The 17,326-nt window shown below is 53.7% G+C and overlaps 1 protein-coding gene across 1 annotated transcript in view; it reads right to left on the bottom strand.

The window, feature by feature from the left end:
• The window catches only part of LOC100899520 (neuroligin-4, X-linked), a 125,186-nt gene that overhangs the window by 80,296 nt on the left and 27,564 nt on the right, over positions 1 to 17,326 (bottom strand). Inside the window, exons 4-12 of the mRNA XM_029112743.1 lie at positions 15,314 to 15,678; positions 14,727 to 14,950; positions 14,154 to 14,372; positions 13,423 to 13,529; positions 12,606 to 12,742; positions 11,993 to 12,113; positions 11,016 to 11,269; positions 10,770 to 10,925; positions 10,292 to 10,663 (exon numbers count right to left, since the gene is read on the bottom strand). Of these exons, the coding sequence (XP_028968576.1) occupies positions 10,292 to 10,663; positions 10,770 to 10,925; positions 11,016 to 11,269; positions 11,993 to 12,113; positions 12,606 to 12,742; positions 13,423 to 13,529; positions 14,154 to 14,372; positions 14,727 to 14,950; positions 15,314 to 15,678 (1,955 nt within the window). The remainder of the gene's footprint in view (positions 1 to 10,291; positions 10,664 to 10,769; positions 10,926 to 11,015; positions 11,270 to 11,992; positions 12,114 to 12,605; positions 12,743 to 13,422; positions 13,530 to 14,153; positions 14,373 to 14,726; positions 14,951 to 15,313; positions 15,679 to 17,326) is intronic.

Raw genomic sequence — 17,326 nt, 5'->3', positions numbered from 1 at the left:
AAGAAGAGAGAATGGTCGGGGACGGATCGGTAGCGAAAGTTCGAGAGAGAGCGACTGAGTTGGAGGGAGCTCCAGCGGAATACATACACATGCGGATGACGTCGAATCTCCGAACGATAATTCCGAGTCTGTACGACGTTCTACGCTCAGGTGTTTCGACTTCCCGGATGTCTCGTTCTGAGCGGTCCCGGGACGACTCGTATGTAGACCCAAATCGTCGCGCTTTATCGGGGAATGTGGCGAAGAAAAGAATGATGGATGTGTCCGCTGAATTCCGTTTTGCGGGCGGCTATCGGGAAAATGCGAATAATCATGGATGCTCAATCCTGGACAGGCGAAGTCCCCCTACCCCTCCCACCTCGACGACAAAGCTGTCCAGCAGTGAGCGAGCGCAATCGCAGGCAAGGGCTGACGTAGTGCCTCGACGTTTCCTGCAATTTCTTCATAATGGCGCTCTTTGTTCGGCGCCCCGAACGGTGCTCCTTCTTATCTTGTGCCAACTTCTCTCACGAGCCGGTCTTCTTGTTTTCGTTTGCCCATCACCTGCTCCGTTATAGCCCTCCCGACGTCTCCCTCCTCGTCGTCGTCGTCTTTATGTGTTTCATAAATTTTTGGCAAACTTCAGAAACAACAGCGGGGACAGAAGGAGCGGGAACGACAGCTACTGAGTGTTTCCTCCAGCGGAGATTCGCTTCGCTTACCGAAACTCCCGTCCTCTCTTTTCTATTTTTTTTCATCACCCTTTTCCGTTTCTCCTTTATTTAACGTCCTTCCCTCTCTCTCGTCCTCTGGCACAGAAGTCTAGCAGGGACCAGAGGCGTATCCTGCGAATCCACGACGTCATGCGGTGCCCATCAAATCGAAACGTGGGACGGAGAATGTCAACGGCTTCCGCTTCGCGGCCGAAGCGGGGTTCTATGAGTAATTATAATACTTTCAGTGTTGGATCCAAGAGCAAACAGCTTCTGGTCGGTAGACAGAAACAATTACGCACAATTAGGTTCGCGACAATTACGCACGAGAATGAGAGGAATATAGTTTATCGTTAACGCCGCCATAGACGCTCTTCAAGTCTTCGGATCGCTTGCGCATCGGACGACGAACTCAGAGAATTGCTCTTGCCCGGAGCGGTCACCTTTGCGGACGTAAATGCCTCGACGAATTTGCATGTCTGTGCCGACGTGCAAGTCTGCGATGAGAGTGCTGCCGAGGCGGCCATTCTGCGATTATCCCCATGAATGTCCCCATCAGCGACAGCGGAGCTTCAGACAGAGCGTCAGATCCTCGCTTTGGAGGAGACGTCGCATCGAGAGACTCAGGTGTTTTACGACTAGGAATCCCAGCGGGCTCCAAGGTGTAATATTCGAAGACTCACTGATATCCACGTCTGGGTAGAGGAGATTTTGACCGCTCAATAGACAAAAGCTGGTGTTTGCGATTTCTCCTCAGGGCTGGCGCACTCCAAAAGGTTAGATTGCTCGTGGACGCCGAACTTTGAATTCACTGCTGGGAATACTACTTCAGCGTCGATTGTCGCGGCCGATCCTCGCGTTGAAGACCGGGGAGCGGGACCCTCCTCAGTGCGGAAGCTCTTCAGATCCCAGGAAACTTCTGGACTGAGTGAGCACCCGCGTCTTATGCTTCCTCACCCCCGAGTCGAAGACTGTTCGATCGCACGTCTCAGCCGGAGCCGGTTATTACAGGAATGCGAGAGAATCATTCCGTCGTCGGAGATACCGGGCTCTATATGGCAGTCACCGCATGCTTCCCTGCATAGAATTCAGATATTAGATATTTTAGGAGGGAAAAATTAGGTTCGACCTTCATCCGATTGTTCCCATCGAGAACGCTCGAGGCAGAAAGACATCATCGTCGAGGCGTCGGAGCATGTCAGTACGCAACGATGCCCGACGAGCGGCGAACGATTTGTTGTCTGAGCATCCGAATCCGGAGCTCTCAGGTGGACTGCCCCGTCTTCCAACTTCCGTCTCACTAATTGACTAATCGATTGTCGGTCCCATTGAGGAAGTGATTGTGCGGGTGGCAGAAGAGGCAGTGGTGAGCATTAATCGGCCACGTATGCTTAATCTGCCCACGTTGGTGGTGCGATCAGAGTCATATGTCGCATCGCATCTGGTTGGAATCGCAGGCGTGGATCTCGAGATTCTCGAAAAATCGGAGAACTTGCGGAGCGGCTAGTGCCGGATGGACTGCCCTTAGTGAGATTAGTCAGGCTATAGGATGTGAATACGCTCGGCTTTGATCCGGACGATTCGGGAATATCCAGTCCGGATGCGCTCTGTGAGGTCTCGAATACGGAACGGGGAGAATAGAGCCAATAGTCGACTCTACGTCAACGCCGAAAATTGGTAGTCTGGACAAGGTATCGGCGCTCGTCTCATTCCTCGAATCGCTGAGGACGAGGAAGAGAAGATGTTGCCCAGACGGAGAAAGCAACCGAGCGGTGGCAAAACTCTCTCTTGGCCGACTCTCTTCTTTGCGCACAAACCGGGAAATCAAACCACTCGGTGAGCGCGCGGCTACGAATTGTGTGTTTGCTCGCCTACTCGCCCCGCCACTCCATCGTCTCCCCTCACCTTGATGTCAGATCGGGTGGCCTGCCTCTACCTCTTGGTTGAGTTGTTGTCATCGCTACTGCCGTCGTTGTTGTTGTTGTTGTTGTCGTCGTTGTTCCTCTTGTTATCGACGTCGCTACTGTAGACAATTTGTATCGGGGCGGCCAGTCCTCGCTCCCTCTGCTGCTCGAATATCGAATCTTCGGATCTCGCACCCCACCCGTGTACATCCTGTTCCGATGTACATGCGTGTTCTCCGCATTCGTTGTGTGTGAAAAAAAAGAACCCGAGAGCGAGTGCGCGAATGGAAGGCCAGGAAACGTGACGCAATTGAGTTACGCAACGAAACAGGGTCCGCTCGTATGGAAGAGAACTCGCACCTGAGCAATGGCTACGATGCAGAACACAGTGCAGGGGCGAGGAGGAAGAGGAAACGTCGTTGTTTGCGTCATTGTAGTGGCTGCGCCAGCGAGCATCACCGACGCGAGTTTGTGCGGCGGCAGCAGCAGCAGCATTGAGAGTCGTTTGTTGGCTAGATAGTGAAAGAGATGTTGCTTGGTAGAAGTCGTTTTGATGGCAGCGGTGAGCTCCCCTCGAACGAACCAATCGCGTTAGCTTGTGTATCAGTGAGCAAGTTCCTTTCACCCACCCATCCACTCACTCATTCAATTCCGTAGTTCTGTCCTTCCGATAGCCCACCCCTTCATCCACCACGTGAAGCTTATGGATTATTTCCAGAGAAATAAGACGCATCGGATTTCTTGCTGTGAACAAACGGGGTGATCGGTTAGTCCCTGCATTATATTCACGCTGCCTCAAATATTCGTCCCTTCCAAAAAATCGATCCCCAGAAGCAATCGGAGCAGCAGAGGATGCCCGAATCTCCTCAGGGGCACCGGGACAGACGCAAGTCTCGGTCGGATGAGAGTACAGACTCCAGACTGACTCGCGCCGAGCCAATCGATGCAGGCGCGACATGCGCTCCGATTGGATCGATCCCTGTCGCGAGCTCGAAGTCCGTGTGTTCATTAGCCTTTGCTTGCCACGGAGGAGCAGCGGACGAAACCAAGACGCCGCGAAGTCGAATCAATTCTATGTTTCAATGAGGTTCGTCTTCTCAGATGAGATTGTCTACCTGTTTCTGTTCCTCTTTCTTTGTGCTGGTGTTTTGCATCATTAGTTGGGGAGGAGGAGGTTTGTTAGCTCACCGGCGGCTTGGGGGAGTTTGTTTCGAGGGGATGCAGCAACTGCACTCCTGGGGGAGTACGGAGGGAGTAAGAACCGCTGGGAAAAAGCCACCGCCGAAGAGGACGCAGCGAATAGAATGATCTGTACGAGACACGCCGGGTCTCCGGGGTCGTCGGGGGCGCGGGATGGAAGGGGGCGGCGGGGTTGCCAAACCGCCCACCTTCATCCGAGCTCGTTCGATTGGGGCCAGCAAGTCAGCCAAGCTCCAGTTTTTTCCTCCTTAGTACGGAAGAAATTGAACTCCCACTGCGGTCTCTCGCAACGGATGAAACAATCACATCAGAGACGACGAGGTGGCTTCTACCGCGCCACTTCTTCCCAATTTCACGCTTAGTTTCAGTTTTGACACCGGGCTGAGGGGTGAAGGGAACGCTCGAGAGTAAGAAGACGACGGAAACGGGATAGAGGAAAGCGTAGCAGCAGAAAAGCGTCTCAAGTCCCTAAAGGCCCCCCTCGCGCAGCGAAACGCACTGTCTTCGAAGTGAAGCAGTGTCGGAACAGCTAAGCAGCTTGACAGACACCCGATGTCAACGTCTGAGCGTCCGACCGCGGGGTGACAGACGCAACAATCACGGAACGGAATAAACAGCGTCCGGTAAAAATCGAAGGTTCTGGTGGAGCCTGAAATTCGCGCGAGGTTTCACCTCGGAGAACAAAGCCTGCGACCTTGATATTTACATAAGAGAAAGGGACCCAATCTTCCCGATGACCGGACTCGTTCTCCAACGGACTATTTCCCATTCGACCTAAGACATTCGGAGCAGGAAAAAATCTTCGCCGACTGCTGCCAATATGATTCCCTCTCAAACCGTTATCCTGACCTTGGACGTCGAGCCATCGAGGGCCGAATCGCCGACGATCGTCGGACGGGAAGAATCCAGTAGAGGGCTCTTCAACGGCCCGCTAGAATGATTGCTATGGTATTTATGCTGATGACGCCTTTATGCTGCGGCTAATCTTGACAATGATAGTGATGATTTCCAGAAGCTGGCCGCATCGCTAAGGTTGAGCATAATCTGCTAAAAGATCGCGGGCTTATTGCTTCCGTTCAATAAATCGCAATGAATGCCCTCGTTGCGGCCGAGCGCAAAAATGTTGATTGCACTGAGAAAATGCAGCTCGCCTCGATGACGCATGGCTTGACGGAGAGCATCGTTTTGACCTCATCGTTCCACTCTCCGAGTGGTCGACCGGTCCTTCAACGTCCGCCCATTAACGCACAACGCTTTCGCCTTTCTCACGGAGGTAGTTCTACCGTCTCATCGATCGAACTGCTCGTTTCTGCGAAACGCCTCGGTGGTGAATCGACCGGAAGACGCACTCCATTAATGAATGCACTCAACAACGAATGAGGTGTTTTGCTCTTGTATTCATGTGATCGCCATACGATTCAAGCTCGGCCGAGTCTCGACGGGAGAGGGAAATTCCCACTGACGGGCTGAGGCGGATCTGCGTTTCGCACGTGAAAGAATGCACAGCTCCCGTCGGGAGCTCCCTTCCAGTTGTTGGTCTCTCCATCACCTACCTTTAGCATCTGGAAGCTTATCAAGCGTGGTCTCACGAGCACGAGCACAACTCGTTCTTGTTCATCGCCTCTGATAGGTAAACGCTCCGACGCGGACCTAGCGAGCTCATGTGATTGCTCGCTTATTCCGACAAAGGGTCAAGTATGTATATTAATTGATCGGCTGAATGTCCGCAAATACTCGGAAGGACTCAATAGCGGAGAACGGGGTTCGTCTCCTTTTCCGGACGCTTGCTTATCTTTTATTTATGAGCGGGGAGCTAACAAAAAGTTCGAGCGGAGCGGAGGCGGTCTTCTCAACTCTTCTTCTCTACAGATTTGAAAGCCCGAGAAACGTGATCTGAGCTGCTGAGCTCCTGGCCAGCGCCACCAACACCTTCTCGGTCGACATCCCCCCGAACGCGGTGGCCAGTTTCACTGACCGCTTGGGACGATGGACGGACGGAGATCTGGGTCAGTCTGTTTCGTCAATCGGTCGGAGGACGGTCGCTGAGGAGACGGGCATCTCGATGAATTCGCTTTCCATTCGCTCGGTGACACTGGCGTAGGCTTGCGGTCGGCTCGACGTTTTTCAGGTGATTCGATGTCTCCGGGGAGCAGTGGCGACTCGCAATACTGCGAGTCGACGTGCGGTGAGCGGGTCCGAATACGTGGTTGTTGCACCGGTGATCGGCCCGGGCACGCTAATATCGCGGATAGGTAAGCAGCATCGAGCGCCGGAATTCGGTGCGAACTTGCTGATCGGGACGAGCAGTCACAGTGGGAGCGACCACTGCCGTTCGACCATTTTACGACTGGCAAAGTGTTTCAGCAAACGTGATGTCACGGGGGCATACTCAACGACGGACAAGGGGATCATGGCACGCTTCTGGCGTGAGGAAAGAGCAGTCTGCCGTCCGAGCTCGGGCCGGCACGCTCTACTTAGTCTATTTAGTCGTTGGCGTGCCCACGCATCCGCGAGCGCCGGACTTATTTTCGTCTTCGAGGGCCGTGCATGGGGCTACTCACCCCCCTCCCTTCTCCCTGCGACTTACCGATTCGAAATTCAGAAAATCCCATCTGAACGACGTAAACGAGGATACGTTGAGAATCATTTAATCGAAGCCATGCCGCGGCGGCAGCGACCAATTAAGCTGAGCTTGGCGGTCGCGTACTGAAATATTGAAACACATGTTGCCGCTCGCAGGGTAGTGAGCCCCCGGCGAGCTGCCCCGCCCCAGTAGCCTCTCTGATTCAACAAAGCCCTCCGAGACGAGATTTATGAAGGTGTATCCGCCGTGTCTCTGTTCGTGCGAACACGATTTCGGACACGGATTCACGGCCCGTAACAGCCACGGTGGTGAACGCTGGCGCGTTCGCCACTACTCGTGAGTTGTCGCTCGCGAATAACGCTGACAAATCAGGGAGCTGTAATCTTGTTCGGACAGTGAGCTGTACACGGTGATAAATCTCGTAGGTAAATGAAAGATTCATTCGCATTCCGCATTCGCCAGGGTCGATCCTCGGGAACCAGCACGAGTCATCGAGATCGTGACTTCAGACCGCACCTAGGGAAATCGCGATCTGCGACGGGGCGGAAGTCGCCCACGACGTCTGTTCCATTGACGATTCGCCTTCAGAGAACCACTTGCCAGCATAGGATGAGGGTTAACATCGGGAGCGACTTTCCGCGCGAGCCATGGTAGTGATAGCCAGCCAGGCACACCAAACTTCCACCGTATTTGACATGACTCCCGGATTTCGGTTTCGGGAGCCTCGAGTGATTTATCCCGGAGGGTTGAGAAGGCTGATGATTTAGGTAATTTGCGCATGGCTGCCAGAGTCTTCCGAATGCGTGAAATGTTCGCGGCCGGCGTCAGCGAGTATTGATGGTGGAGACGAGAATCGGGCGAGGCCTCCGCGACTAATGTGGCAAGGACCCTCATTTCGGAAACTGGGCGGAAATCGGCGTCTCATTATTCTTTGACGAAATATGGAGTCTTGTTATAATCGTGATCCATATCGGGGACTACCAGCCATGCGACACGGACCTTCCCGACGTATCGTCTGCCGAAATGCCTGAGTTTTGACCAGACGAGAATGGAACTCTTCGGAGGTGGAATGATGATAACTCATGAATTGCTAAGAAAATAAGAAGTCAATAATTTATTTCTGTGGTTGTTGTTTTCGTCACTTTTAAGTACGGTATTGTCGTCAGTAATCGTCGGTGACAATATATGGTTCTGGATGATTTACACTTTACAGCAGAAACATACAACGAGGTTCGGACTCAAACGCTCAGTTCGCGGCGGAAATTCATGTATTGATTTTCCTGAGTCAATCGCTCTCATTTCGACGTGTCCCTCTCATTCAGAAAGCAACGAACGAGGTCAATGAACGACGCGCCGCGACCCGATTCCCGTGGGAAGGAGAGACCTTGTGATCGCAGAAGGGAGATGCTAGCAGCATCGATCGCCATCGATGGTTCTTGCTCCTCGGAGGAAGTCAAAGTTTCCGAAGGAAGTCTAGCTCGGGAGTCGGGCCAACAAGCGGTGGAGCGAACGACAAGCGCGCAAATAATCCTCAACCTCTTCTTCCAACGCTCCTCCTCTTGCTCTGGTGAGTCTCCTCGAAAAAGTTACCTATTCCGTTGAGGGCTGCATTTCGCTGCATCGTCAGACACACAAGCCTGGCCCATCACCGGGGCTACGGGAGTTCGTTTGTTACAAATTGAGCATATACAGGTATATATATTTATAGCGTCTACGTATGAACAACCTACAGCCTGGTCTGATACTTCCCTTCGCGTATCCTCGTGATCCCCCAACGTACATACATATTTCTCCGAGAGAGGTATGTGGTTCGTATAATATTCAGGCGCGCTCTTCATTACAGGGAAAAAGTAGGCGCCGCTAGTTCCGGAGAGGAATTCTCCTCCCAAGGGGGTCATGGATACAAGGAGTCTCATTCGGAGATTCGCTGATTTTTCCCGTCATTTCCGTTTTCCCCCAGTCGTATCTTACACCCATGAATACGGATCATCCCGAGTCGCTGTTCATTTTTCTGACGCTACAGAGAAGATGGGACTAGATACCGCCGGGAGAGTCCGACTATGTCGTTGTTGCGAGTCATCCTTGAAGTTTTCACGAGTACATACAAAAATTTGTTTGTCTCCGGCGCTTTCCTAGCAGCCCACTCTATTGACTTCACCGCTGGCGTCAGAGAAGACTCCCAGTAGACCAGGCTGAATTGATTCCCTAACACGAAAACAGTCGGGATGTTTCGACGGTTGCTAAACTCTCATAGGAAAACTAGACGGCCAGACCGTCCGACCGATCAGCTCAGGTCTTCGGGCTTTTTTCTCTCTGCGGATCTCTTGTGTTCTCCGTAGCCGCTTTGTCCGCCCGTCCCAACGGTATCGGAGTCTCTCGTCCTCTTCTTATTTCTCAAGTAAACAGATCACAATACTCTTTTATTCTCTCTTCCGTTCTCTTTCACTCAGCTCATCCGTAGCTCTCCTGTTGACTCCTTCCGTCCTCCTTATTTTATCCTGCGTCGGGAGCATTCTCTCCTCGTTTCCTAATAATGGTAGTTTATTCTGGAATGGAAAAGAGAATATATTCACCCGACGATCCCATTGTGCGTCTATCGGTCTCCTTAACTTCTAACGACGATCAACACTCACACACAGACTTCATTGGAGTTCGGTTGCTGAACGTGTGTGGGAAGCACACGAGAAGCATGGTCTGAGGCCACGGACTGCTGAATAATGGCTGCCAACGAAGAACTAGGATCTGTCGCCGAACTCTGCAAGTTGGAAAAGAGTCCTCTTCGGTTATCGTCATTATTACAACTCATCATGAGGCTGTTCCTTCCACGTTCGGTAATTGATGGCCACGCTCCGAAACAATTATTACTATTCCTTTGCTCTAGATTCTCGCTCCTTCGATTGAGATTCGTCGCATGAACGTCCGGCTGGGAAGCGGAGGATAAAACAGAAAGGGGTAACGGTTTCGAAATGTGCGTGACACAGCGCTGTCTCGTCTCCATCGACCGTTCGGCGACACTACGGCGCCGTATGTTTCGCGAGCGACGTCGGCCGCTCCAGAGATAGAACGAGGAACTTTGAACGTCTGACCGAGGTTAAAGAAAGAGTGACACACACACACACACAGCCAGGAGACGGAGCCTCAGTCCGCTCACCGACGACGACAAGCGTAGCCGGAGAGCTGGGGAGTTTGCCCTCCCTGGGACTCGAACCAGAACAAGAAGCCAAACGGGAAACTCCGAGGAGCGGCAGAGATAGTTGTTTTGAAACACAAAGAAAATGCGAATTACGGTGGTTTCTGTCGAGTCGTTCATGCGCGCAGTGCCGCCGCGAGACGACCAAGCAGGCAGCGTTGAGACTGGCTGGTCGTTGGAGCCGCCGCATAGTGAGAGCGCGCGACCGAGTCGCAAACCAGCTCTGGTAGCGGGGACTGCGAGGACAAATGGAGCTTTCGAGTGCCGTCTGCCTTGCAGGAGGAGCCGTTAAATGGCTGTCGGTGATACAACTCGCTTCCACAATATAATGCCCGTTGTCACCGTCCCTGCCTCCACCGTCTCCACCATCCTTGTCGTCGTCTCCGTCGCGTCGCCGTCGTCATCTGCGGTCGCTACCGGAGACAGCAGCTCCAAACGACAAGACAATGAAAACGAACCCCCTCTGAATGCGATGCTTATTCGACGACGTCAGGGGCATGCTCAGGATAAACAGGGTGACCCACGAGGATGCCCACGAGAGTCCCAATGATCGATGGCTTGTCTACGAACGATCGGACCAGCCAGCCGCCGTGTCGGGAGACCGAAGAGCGTAGCACGCGGAGCGTGACTCCAGACATCGGCCCAACTTTTCCCGCCGCCGCCGCCTGATGACTGTCAAGCGTACTAGCTACTATGTTGGCACCGTGTACACGGTACCCACCTTAAGTTGCTGCGGAGCCGTGTGGCCAGCCGCTGCCGCCAACAAAGAGCGTGGAGGATGTGGTAGAGTTTGAAACTCGCTGTAGCTCAAGCAGATCTGGTTGCAGCACTCCGATGCCGACGCCGCTTGTTGTTGTTGTCGCTGCTGCTGCTGCAGATGATGGCTGTGATGTGTTCTGGAGATGGTGTTGGAGTTGATGGTGGTGGCTGAGTTGTTGGTGGTGGTGGTGATGATGTCGTTGGAGTTGCAGTTGACGCTGGAGGGTGCCGCCTGCGAGGACGAGACCGAGCCCTGGCTCGCCATCGACGCCCCCGCTCGTTGAAGTGTAATCGCTTGGTATTGCTGCGCAGATGCTGTCGTCGTACAGTTGCGCTGCTCGACGGAAATAAACGAGGCTCAGCCAGCTTGCAAGGCAGCCAGCCAACTACTAGGTGATCACATTCGGGAGTTTCTTTCTTATCGAGACAATCGAACTCACTTGTTGGTGTCTCGGTAAAGTGGACACTTTTCTGAGAGGAAGGGTTCTTTGCAGTGGGAGCTGGGCTGGCGTTGAGGCTTCTCTGCTGCTGGCTTTGCGTGAGGGCCTTGTGCTGTTTGGAACTGTCGTGTCTCTGATTGAATTCGAGTTGGCGGGCTGCAATGTAGCGCACTTTGTTCAAACAAGAAAAAACAACTTCCCCGGCCAGCCAGGGACCTCTCAGCGCATCGGACTCAAAGTCTCCACTCGTACCTGTACTTTGTGGCTCTCCTTGCCCTTGCCGCTGCTACCTCGGCCTTTGTCTCTCTGGTAGTACACCCCAGCGAATATAAGGATGTTCAGGATGAGAAGCGAGCAGCCTACCGCTATCGTCACCCCCAGGGCAGTCGAATAAGTGCCCTGGGGGAATCCAGCTAAACCAGACATGAACTGGGACTCGCTTCGATTCTGTAGTTCTCCCCCTCCGCCATCGAGATGGTTCGGGAGGAGAGGACGTCCTTCTGGAATAAGAAACGACAATTTCTCAAGCAAGAGCAGAGAATACGCTCGTCGAAGTCGTCGGCTTTCCGTGACAAAAAGAAGAACATTATCGAGCGGCTCCCGACTGGAGCTCGACTTCTGTCCGTTATCTTCTGTTCCTCTCTTCCTCTGCCTCTCGCTTGGACAATAGATGCCTTTCTGGATTTTCCCTCTTGCTCCCATTGGACAGCTCTCTCCGAGGTCGCTTCAGTCACTTCGTGGAGCTGTGAACTGAGGCAACGCCAGTGTCGAGCCTTCCCGCAATACAGGGTGGTGACGTTCTTATGCTCCTGATGATGCTCTATGCCAGCAGCGGGGGCCAACGAGCGCGGCATACACGGATGCGATGCTCTTCCACACAGTGGAGTCACCCTAAGTGGGTGCGAAGCTGTGTTTCAGCTCCCGGACGTAAGACTTCTTTCTCTTTCCTCTCCTCTGTGGATCTATTTGTCCGCTTTTGCGCTTTTCTTTCCTGGCTCACGCTCCGGCTCGCTTGCCGGCGGCCAGGCGGGCAGGCCGGCCGGCGACCGGTCTGGCCGCGCCTGGTTGCCGTCAGTGCGACGGAGGGTCTGCCAGTCGGTTCGGCGGGTTGCGGTATTGATGAGCTGTATCAGACATCGAGCCAACCGATGGGAAGCAACGAAGCGATTCAGCCGCTCACCACCGAGCGTAGCAATGGTCCTTAGACGGCTGCCAAAACGTACCGATATCGGGCTGCTGCGCTTGCACATGCGAGGGATTGCCGCCTGGCGGACTCAGCGACACCGGTGAAGACGTCGAAGTAGTCGTCAATGTGATGTTGCGGACCACGCCCGCGTACGAGGCCTGCAATACAAGGGAACGAGCTATGAATGGGAGATTCCTCATTCTTCTGAAGAAAAACAAACCTAGGAGTCTCTTGAATAGATACGCTTCCTAATTCGATATTGTCGGAGTTGTTCAGCCCGAGCCACCTCAACGCAATAAGCGGGATGGCCGGCGACCGATTCCGCGGACAGGATCAAAGAGAGGGGATCAAGTGGGAGTGGGCGACAAACATACGACGTCTGTCGTTTTCGCTCAAATCACAGCCCTGCAGTGTCCGCTCCCATAGCTCTGAGAGTCTCGTAGCGCATAGGGGCCTCTTACAAAGAATGATATCCAGCCCGGGCAATTATTATACGTGACCATGCGGGTGTTTTGATCCTTCAAAGACTTGGAGCCCCCGATTTTCTTCGTCGATTGGAAGAGGGCCGAGGGGTGTGTGAATCTGCATCCCCATCGTCCCGTTCTCGACCGCCGTCTCTGCTCTTCTCCCTGTTCTCTGCCCTGACTCACCTGGTTGTCGAAGTCCTCGAGGAGATGATGGTCTCTAGAAAGTGCGGCACCACCGGCACGGTGCAATTTCGGTATGAGCCGGTTCCAGATGGAGAGACGATGTGCGTGATAGTGATCGCGAATTTTAGGTTTGAGCCCTGGAGAACAAACGGAAATTCTAATTAGAGGTGAGTGTCTCCCGGACTGCCGGGAATATTCTCAGGTCCCAACTTCGGAATCGTGGTCAAACGAGAGAAACCGCGGGCACTGGAGCTGTGCGTTTCTCAGAAGCACACAAAGCAGCCCAGTTCCACCCGGAGAGTTTCTCATCGGGAGCAGCCCTCGCGACAGATGGAAACAGAAACGAACAGAAGCCGTCTTCGAAGAGAGTGAAAGCAGAAAAGGAAACGATAGATAAACGTCGCTTCCCAAGTATAAAATATTGTCGCTCCGCCCTTCCGGTGTTTTGAAACCGAGTGTCTACGTTTTACCGAGCTCGCCGCTCTATCTCTATCGCCGCGTTGGTTCCGGCGGCGACGCTACTCTTCCCCGTTGCGACTCCAACGCTCCTATGCGCATCTGTTCCCAACCATTTGTTCCGCTTCTCTTTCTGCAGTTTTCCTCGTCGTCGTTTCGTGGTTCAAATATGGGATACGAGGCGCACAACTCGTTCCAACGGCCACCACTCCAACACGGCCGCACGTCCATAAACAAGCGGATCGCACGTCCACTGACTGAGTTGGGAGGGAATGACAACATTTGTTCCGCTCTTTTTGTCCCCGCTTCCGTTCGGACGCGAGCGTGGGCGCGATGTCGCAACTCATGACTACGAACTCACCGATAGTGAAGAACTTCTGGTGCAAGGGCTCATAGTCAGGCCAGCCGGGCCGTTCGGAGCGAAGTTTGTTCTTAGATTCCATGTCTGCGTCTGAGACATTCGGTGATCTGGAAACGGAGGAATTTCGTAATCCATCGATAGGAAGAGAAGCTCTGTTCACAGACGGCGGCCCGGTCGAAAGGAACATGCAAACCGCAGCCGGATGGGAAGACGGTCCGAACACAAAAGCTCTCGGAAAAAAATCCTGTTTGCTCAGCATGAAAACTCTACAACAATGGCGGCCTCTCGCTTATCCACCTCATGCAGCTATTATTGCATTAGCTAGAGAGCAAGGAACAGACACGAAAAAATGTTCGAGTGAGCCTAATGATCGGATGGTTCGCTGTGCTCCACAGTTTCTTTTCGAAACGGAGTGACCAGACACTCTGAATTGGAGTCTCCGTTTCATTCACGAAGCCGAGTGAATGGACGGAGCTTCTGGCCGCTGTCCAAGTTCTCATTGGACGAGACTCGTAACAACGACGTCCCGTGACCGTCGTCCCCACGAGCCGAAAGGGAGTTTCTTATGTTCTTGCGGCTCATATCCAGGTTCTCTCATCATCTGACACGATGACGTTCGACCCTGGAGCGGACGAACCCGTTCCGGGACAAGCGACCGTCCGAGGCAGGCGAAACGAGGCAAGACGAGCGGCAAGGCCAGACGAGGTACGCCGGGCCGCACAGGCACCTACCCTGAACGGAAGAAGTTGGCCCAGTAATTGATAACCATCTCGGACAGCTGTGCCTCTTGTCTCGAGTAGTTGCCGAAAAGGGCGTTCGGAGTGCCTAACAGAGGAGCCCCCAACACGTATGAAAGATCCTCGCCGTTAACGCAGCCCGTTCTCTGAGCGTACAAACTGTCTTCGGAGTGGTAGCCGAATACGTAGAAATTTGTTGTGGAATGAGTCCGCCTGGAAGAACGGGAAAAGGAGGAATGTCAGCTGTTCGTCGTTCCGTCCGTACGCTTCTATTCCATGACACTTAGTTAGTTAGTCGCTGAATCGGAAGTGTCCGTCGTCGTGCCGAGCGGTCTCCGAAAATTTATGTAAATGAGCGCCCCACTCGGATTTTCATGTCGTGGGGAGAATCGTATTCCGGGGAACCCATCTTCGGCACGTCGCTTCGTTTCAGTTCCCTCTTCGAGCGATCCGAGCTCGAATTGGGCTCCGCGTCGAACAAATCAAGAACGGAGTGGAACGATAGTCCCCGGATGGGACCACGGATTTCTCGATCCCAGAACCCTCCGGAACTGATTTGGCTCTCACCGATAAGCGACGGCCTGCGCATGTAATGATCCTGTCTCAACAATTGGTCCAACCACAAGAGCATCGCTCAGAGCTTCTGCGGTCTCTTCCAGAACACTAATCGGATGCTGCATGGATCGAGTCCAATCTGTGTACTCGTTAATGATGGTGAGGAAGATCTCCTGCTGATGGAACGAGTAGAGATTGCGCACTAGGGTCCGGATAATCCGATCACGTCGCTCGGCCTGGAACAGACAAACGAAAGCACCGATAAGATAATATGGCCACTGACCGATCGTTCGCCTCCGTCCACCGCTGCAAACAGTGAAAACTCCGATGGCCGTCGGCGTCTGTCCGGTCGGTCGACCGCTCGTGTGTCCCTCGGGGAACTTTCGTCGAGGGGACAGGAATCGAAAACGTTGGCCTCGATACACGGACGGACGGGCGGACGGGCGGGCGGACGGACGGACGGACGGACGGACGGACGGACGGACAGGGAGTGCGGCAGAATTCTCGTGGAAGCTGCTCGGTGCAAGGCCCATGCCGGGGAGTCCTTGAAATTTTCCTTGAGGGATTTTTTCTGCGGCGGAAGGCCCGAAGAGACTCACCTCGAAGCCGTGCTTCTCCTCATGACTCGAAAATCCGAAGTAGCTTTCAAACTTCACCACTCCGAATAGAAGGTCGTGCTGTGCGAACGGGGACGTGAGAGAAGCCATCTCCTGACGGGGCTCGCCAGCAACGACACTGCCATCAATAGTTGGCCCGAACGCCGTTAGGTAGTCGGGCACGTCCAACGGAATCCCTATGAGATCCTGTACTGGCCGATGCCGAAGACATTCTACGAACGCGGCGGCTTCGCTGACGGGACAGCCGAGATGTCGGCCAACTTGCTTGGCGTACAATGCCGCGTCACGGGCAACCGCCCAAGGGCTCAAGGCCGATCCCGACATCATGACGCCTCGCTTGAACAGATCTGCAATGGAGATTAATGATCAACTTAATGGCTGGTCGTCGTATACGATGTTAGCTTTTCCTGCCCGCACCGCACTCTGAGATGACCAGCGGCAGTCTGAACTCGGCACCTGCTGCACGTAGGCGTCCCGATTCCTCCCTCGACCTCTTATTCCTCTCTCGCTACCTGCCTCAGCAGTGTCGCTACGATGCCCGCCTACTGCATGTGCTCGCTCATCCCTTCCCTCCAGCTCATACTTTTAGCTTCGCAAGGAGCCGGAAAATGCATTTCTCTCCTGGCAGAAACTCTATGAACGCACGCGAACAGTCTAGAGGAGATCGCTATTCGCTGATCGTCGCAGTTCCGCCATCGGGCACCCGAGCCGAGCACAGCGAGACCCCTATAGACAATCGCCGGCAGACAAACGATCGATAACAAGTTACTGCGCCGATGGTCTCTTCCAGAAGGCATCGAATGATCGAATAAAAAGCAATCGTGACCTGGAAGGAGGGTCCTGTCGTCTATTCTCCGCTCGTTGCCTGCCACGGACCGAGTCTAGTAGCCTCCGTCGGTTTTTTCCCCATCGTAGTCACCATCGATGTCCTTTTCGCTACAGCAGCGAACATCGACTGAGAGCCGCACACATTAATATTGCTTACAGCGTTCGATAGCTGAACGGACGGAACGAGTAAAACAAAAGTATATAAGCTGCTGCTCGTCGACCGGCAACCTACAACAAGCAGTCGAACGGCGGGGAGGGAGGGAAAGGATAAGGGTGGCGACCTAACGAAGGTTGAGAAAACGGGCTTTCAAGAGGAGGTTGAACGAAACAGCGTGAGATTGAAAAAAAAAAGAGATTCCCCAGCTCTCTGCACATGGACGGGGCTAGACAGGGGAGCTCGAGAGATAAACGTTCCTCCCTCCATTGAGATCGATAGTCAAAGATTTCGCCCCATAAATCTTGATGAGCATTCGTGCAGCTACAGCTCGCCACCGAGACAACGACTGGCTACTGTGATTACGCAGCGGAGGGAAATCGTCGAAAGATCGTGATCGAATGCGGACGATCGGGGCCGGCTCCCCTGCCCGGGTTCGTCGAGGATCCGTTCGAGAAACTCATGACCTCTCGCTGCTGCTCGGACGTTCTCGACCGCAGTGAAGTTCTAACCAGCAGAGCGGCGTGTGTTCGCGAATACCTCTCGTTATGCGACGAATACTATCGACGGGGAAAGCAAAAGCCGTGCCGCATGCCCCCGTTTCGCGGCATCTCCGAGCTCCGGTTCCGGGGATTTGCGCAAGGTCGAGGAAATCGTCAAGTCATGGGTTTCTTCATTCGACGCGACGCTGATATGGGGGAACCTCCATCTAAAAGAACTAGGTACTCGTATCTTCAGGTCGTGTATTCGAAGCGGAGAAAACGCCTGTAGTCTGCTGACTGTGCGAGAGGAATAAGTGCGCGACTATATTGTTATCTGAAGACAGCGAGGTCTACGGACGGACGGCCAGACCGAGAAGACCATCCAGTGAGTAGAATGCTTGCTATCCGGTCTTCCCTTGACGTGACACGTCGACATCTCGTAGCGAATATTGTTCTCTTAGTTCCCATCCGCCCTTCTCCTCCTTCTCCTCGTCTTCCCCAGACCGCCTCCGAGCCCACACTCTTCTTCGT

The sequence above is a fragment of the Galendromus occidentalis genome, unplaced genomic scaffold (genome assembly GCF_000255335.2).
Source record: "Galendromus occidentalis unplaced genomic scaffold, Mocc_1.1 scf7180000077526, whole genome shotgun sequence".
NCBI lineage: Eukaryota > Metazoa > Arthropoda > Arachnida > Mesostigmata > Phytoseiidae > Galendromus > Galendromus occidentalis.
The sequence above is the reverse complement of the archived record's forward strand: the minus strand, read 5'-3'. Positions and strand labels throughout refer to the sequence as shown.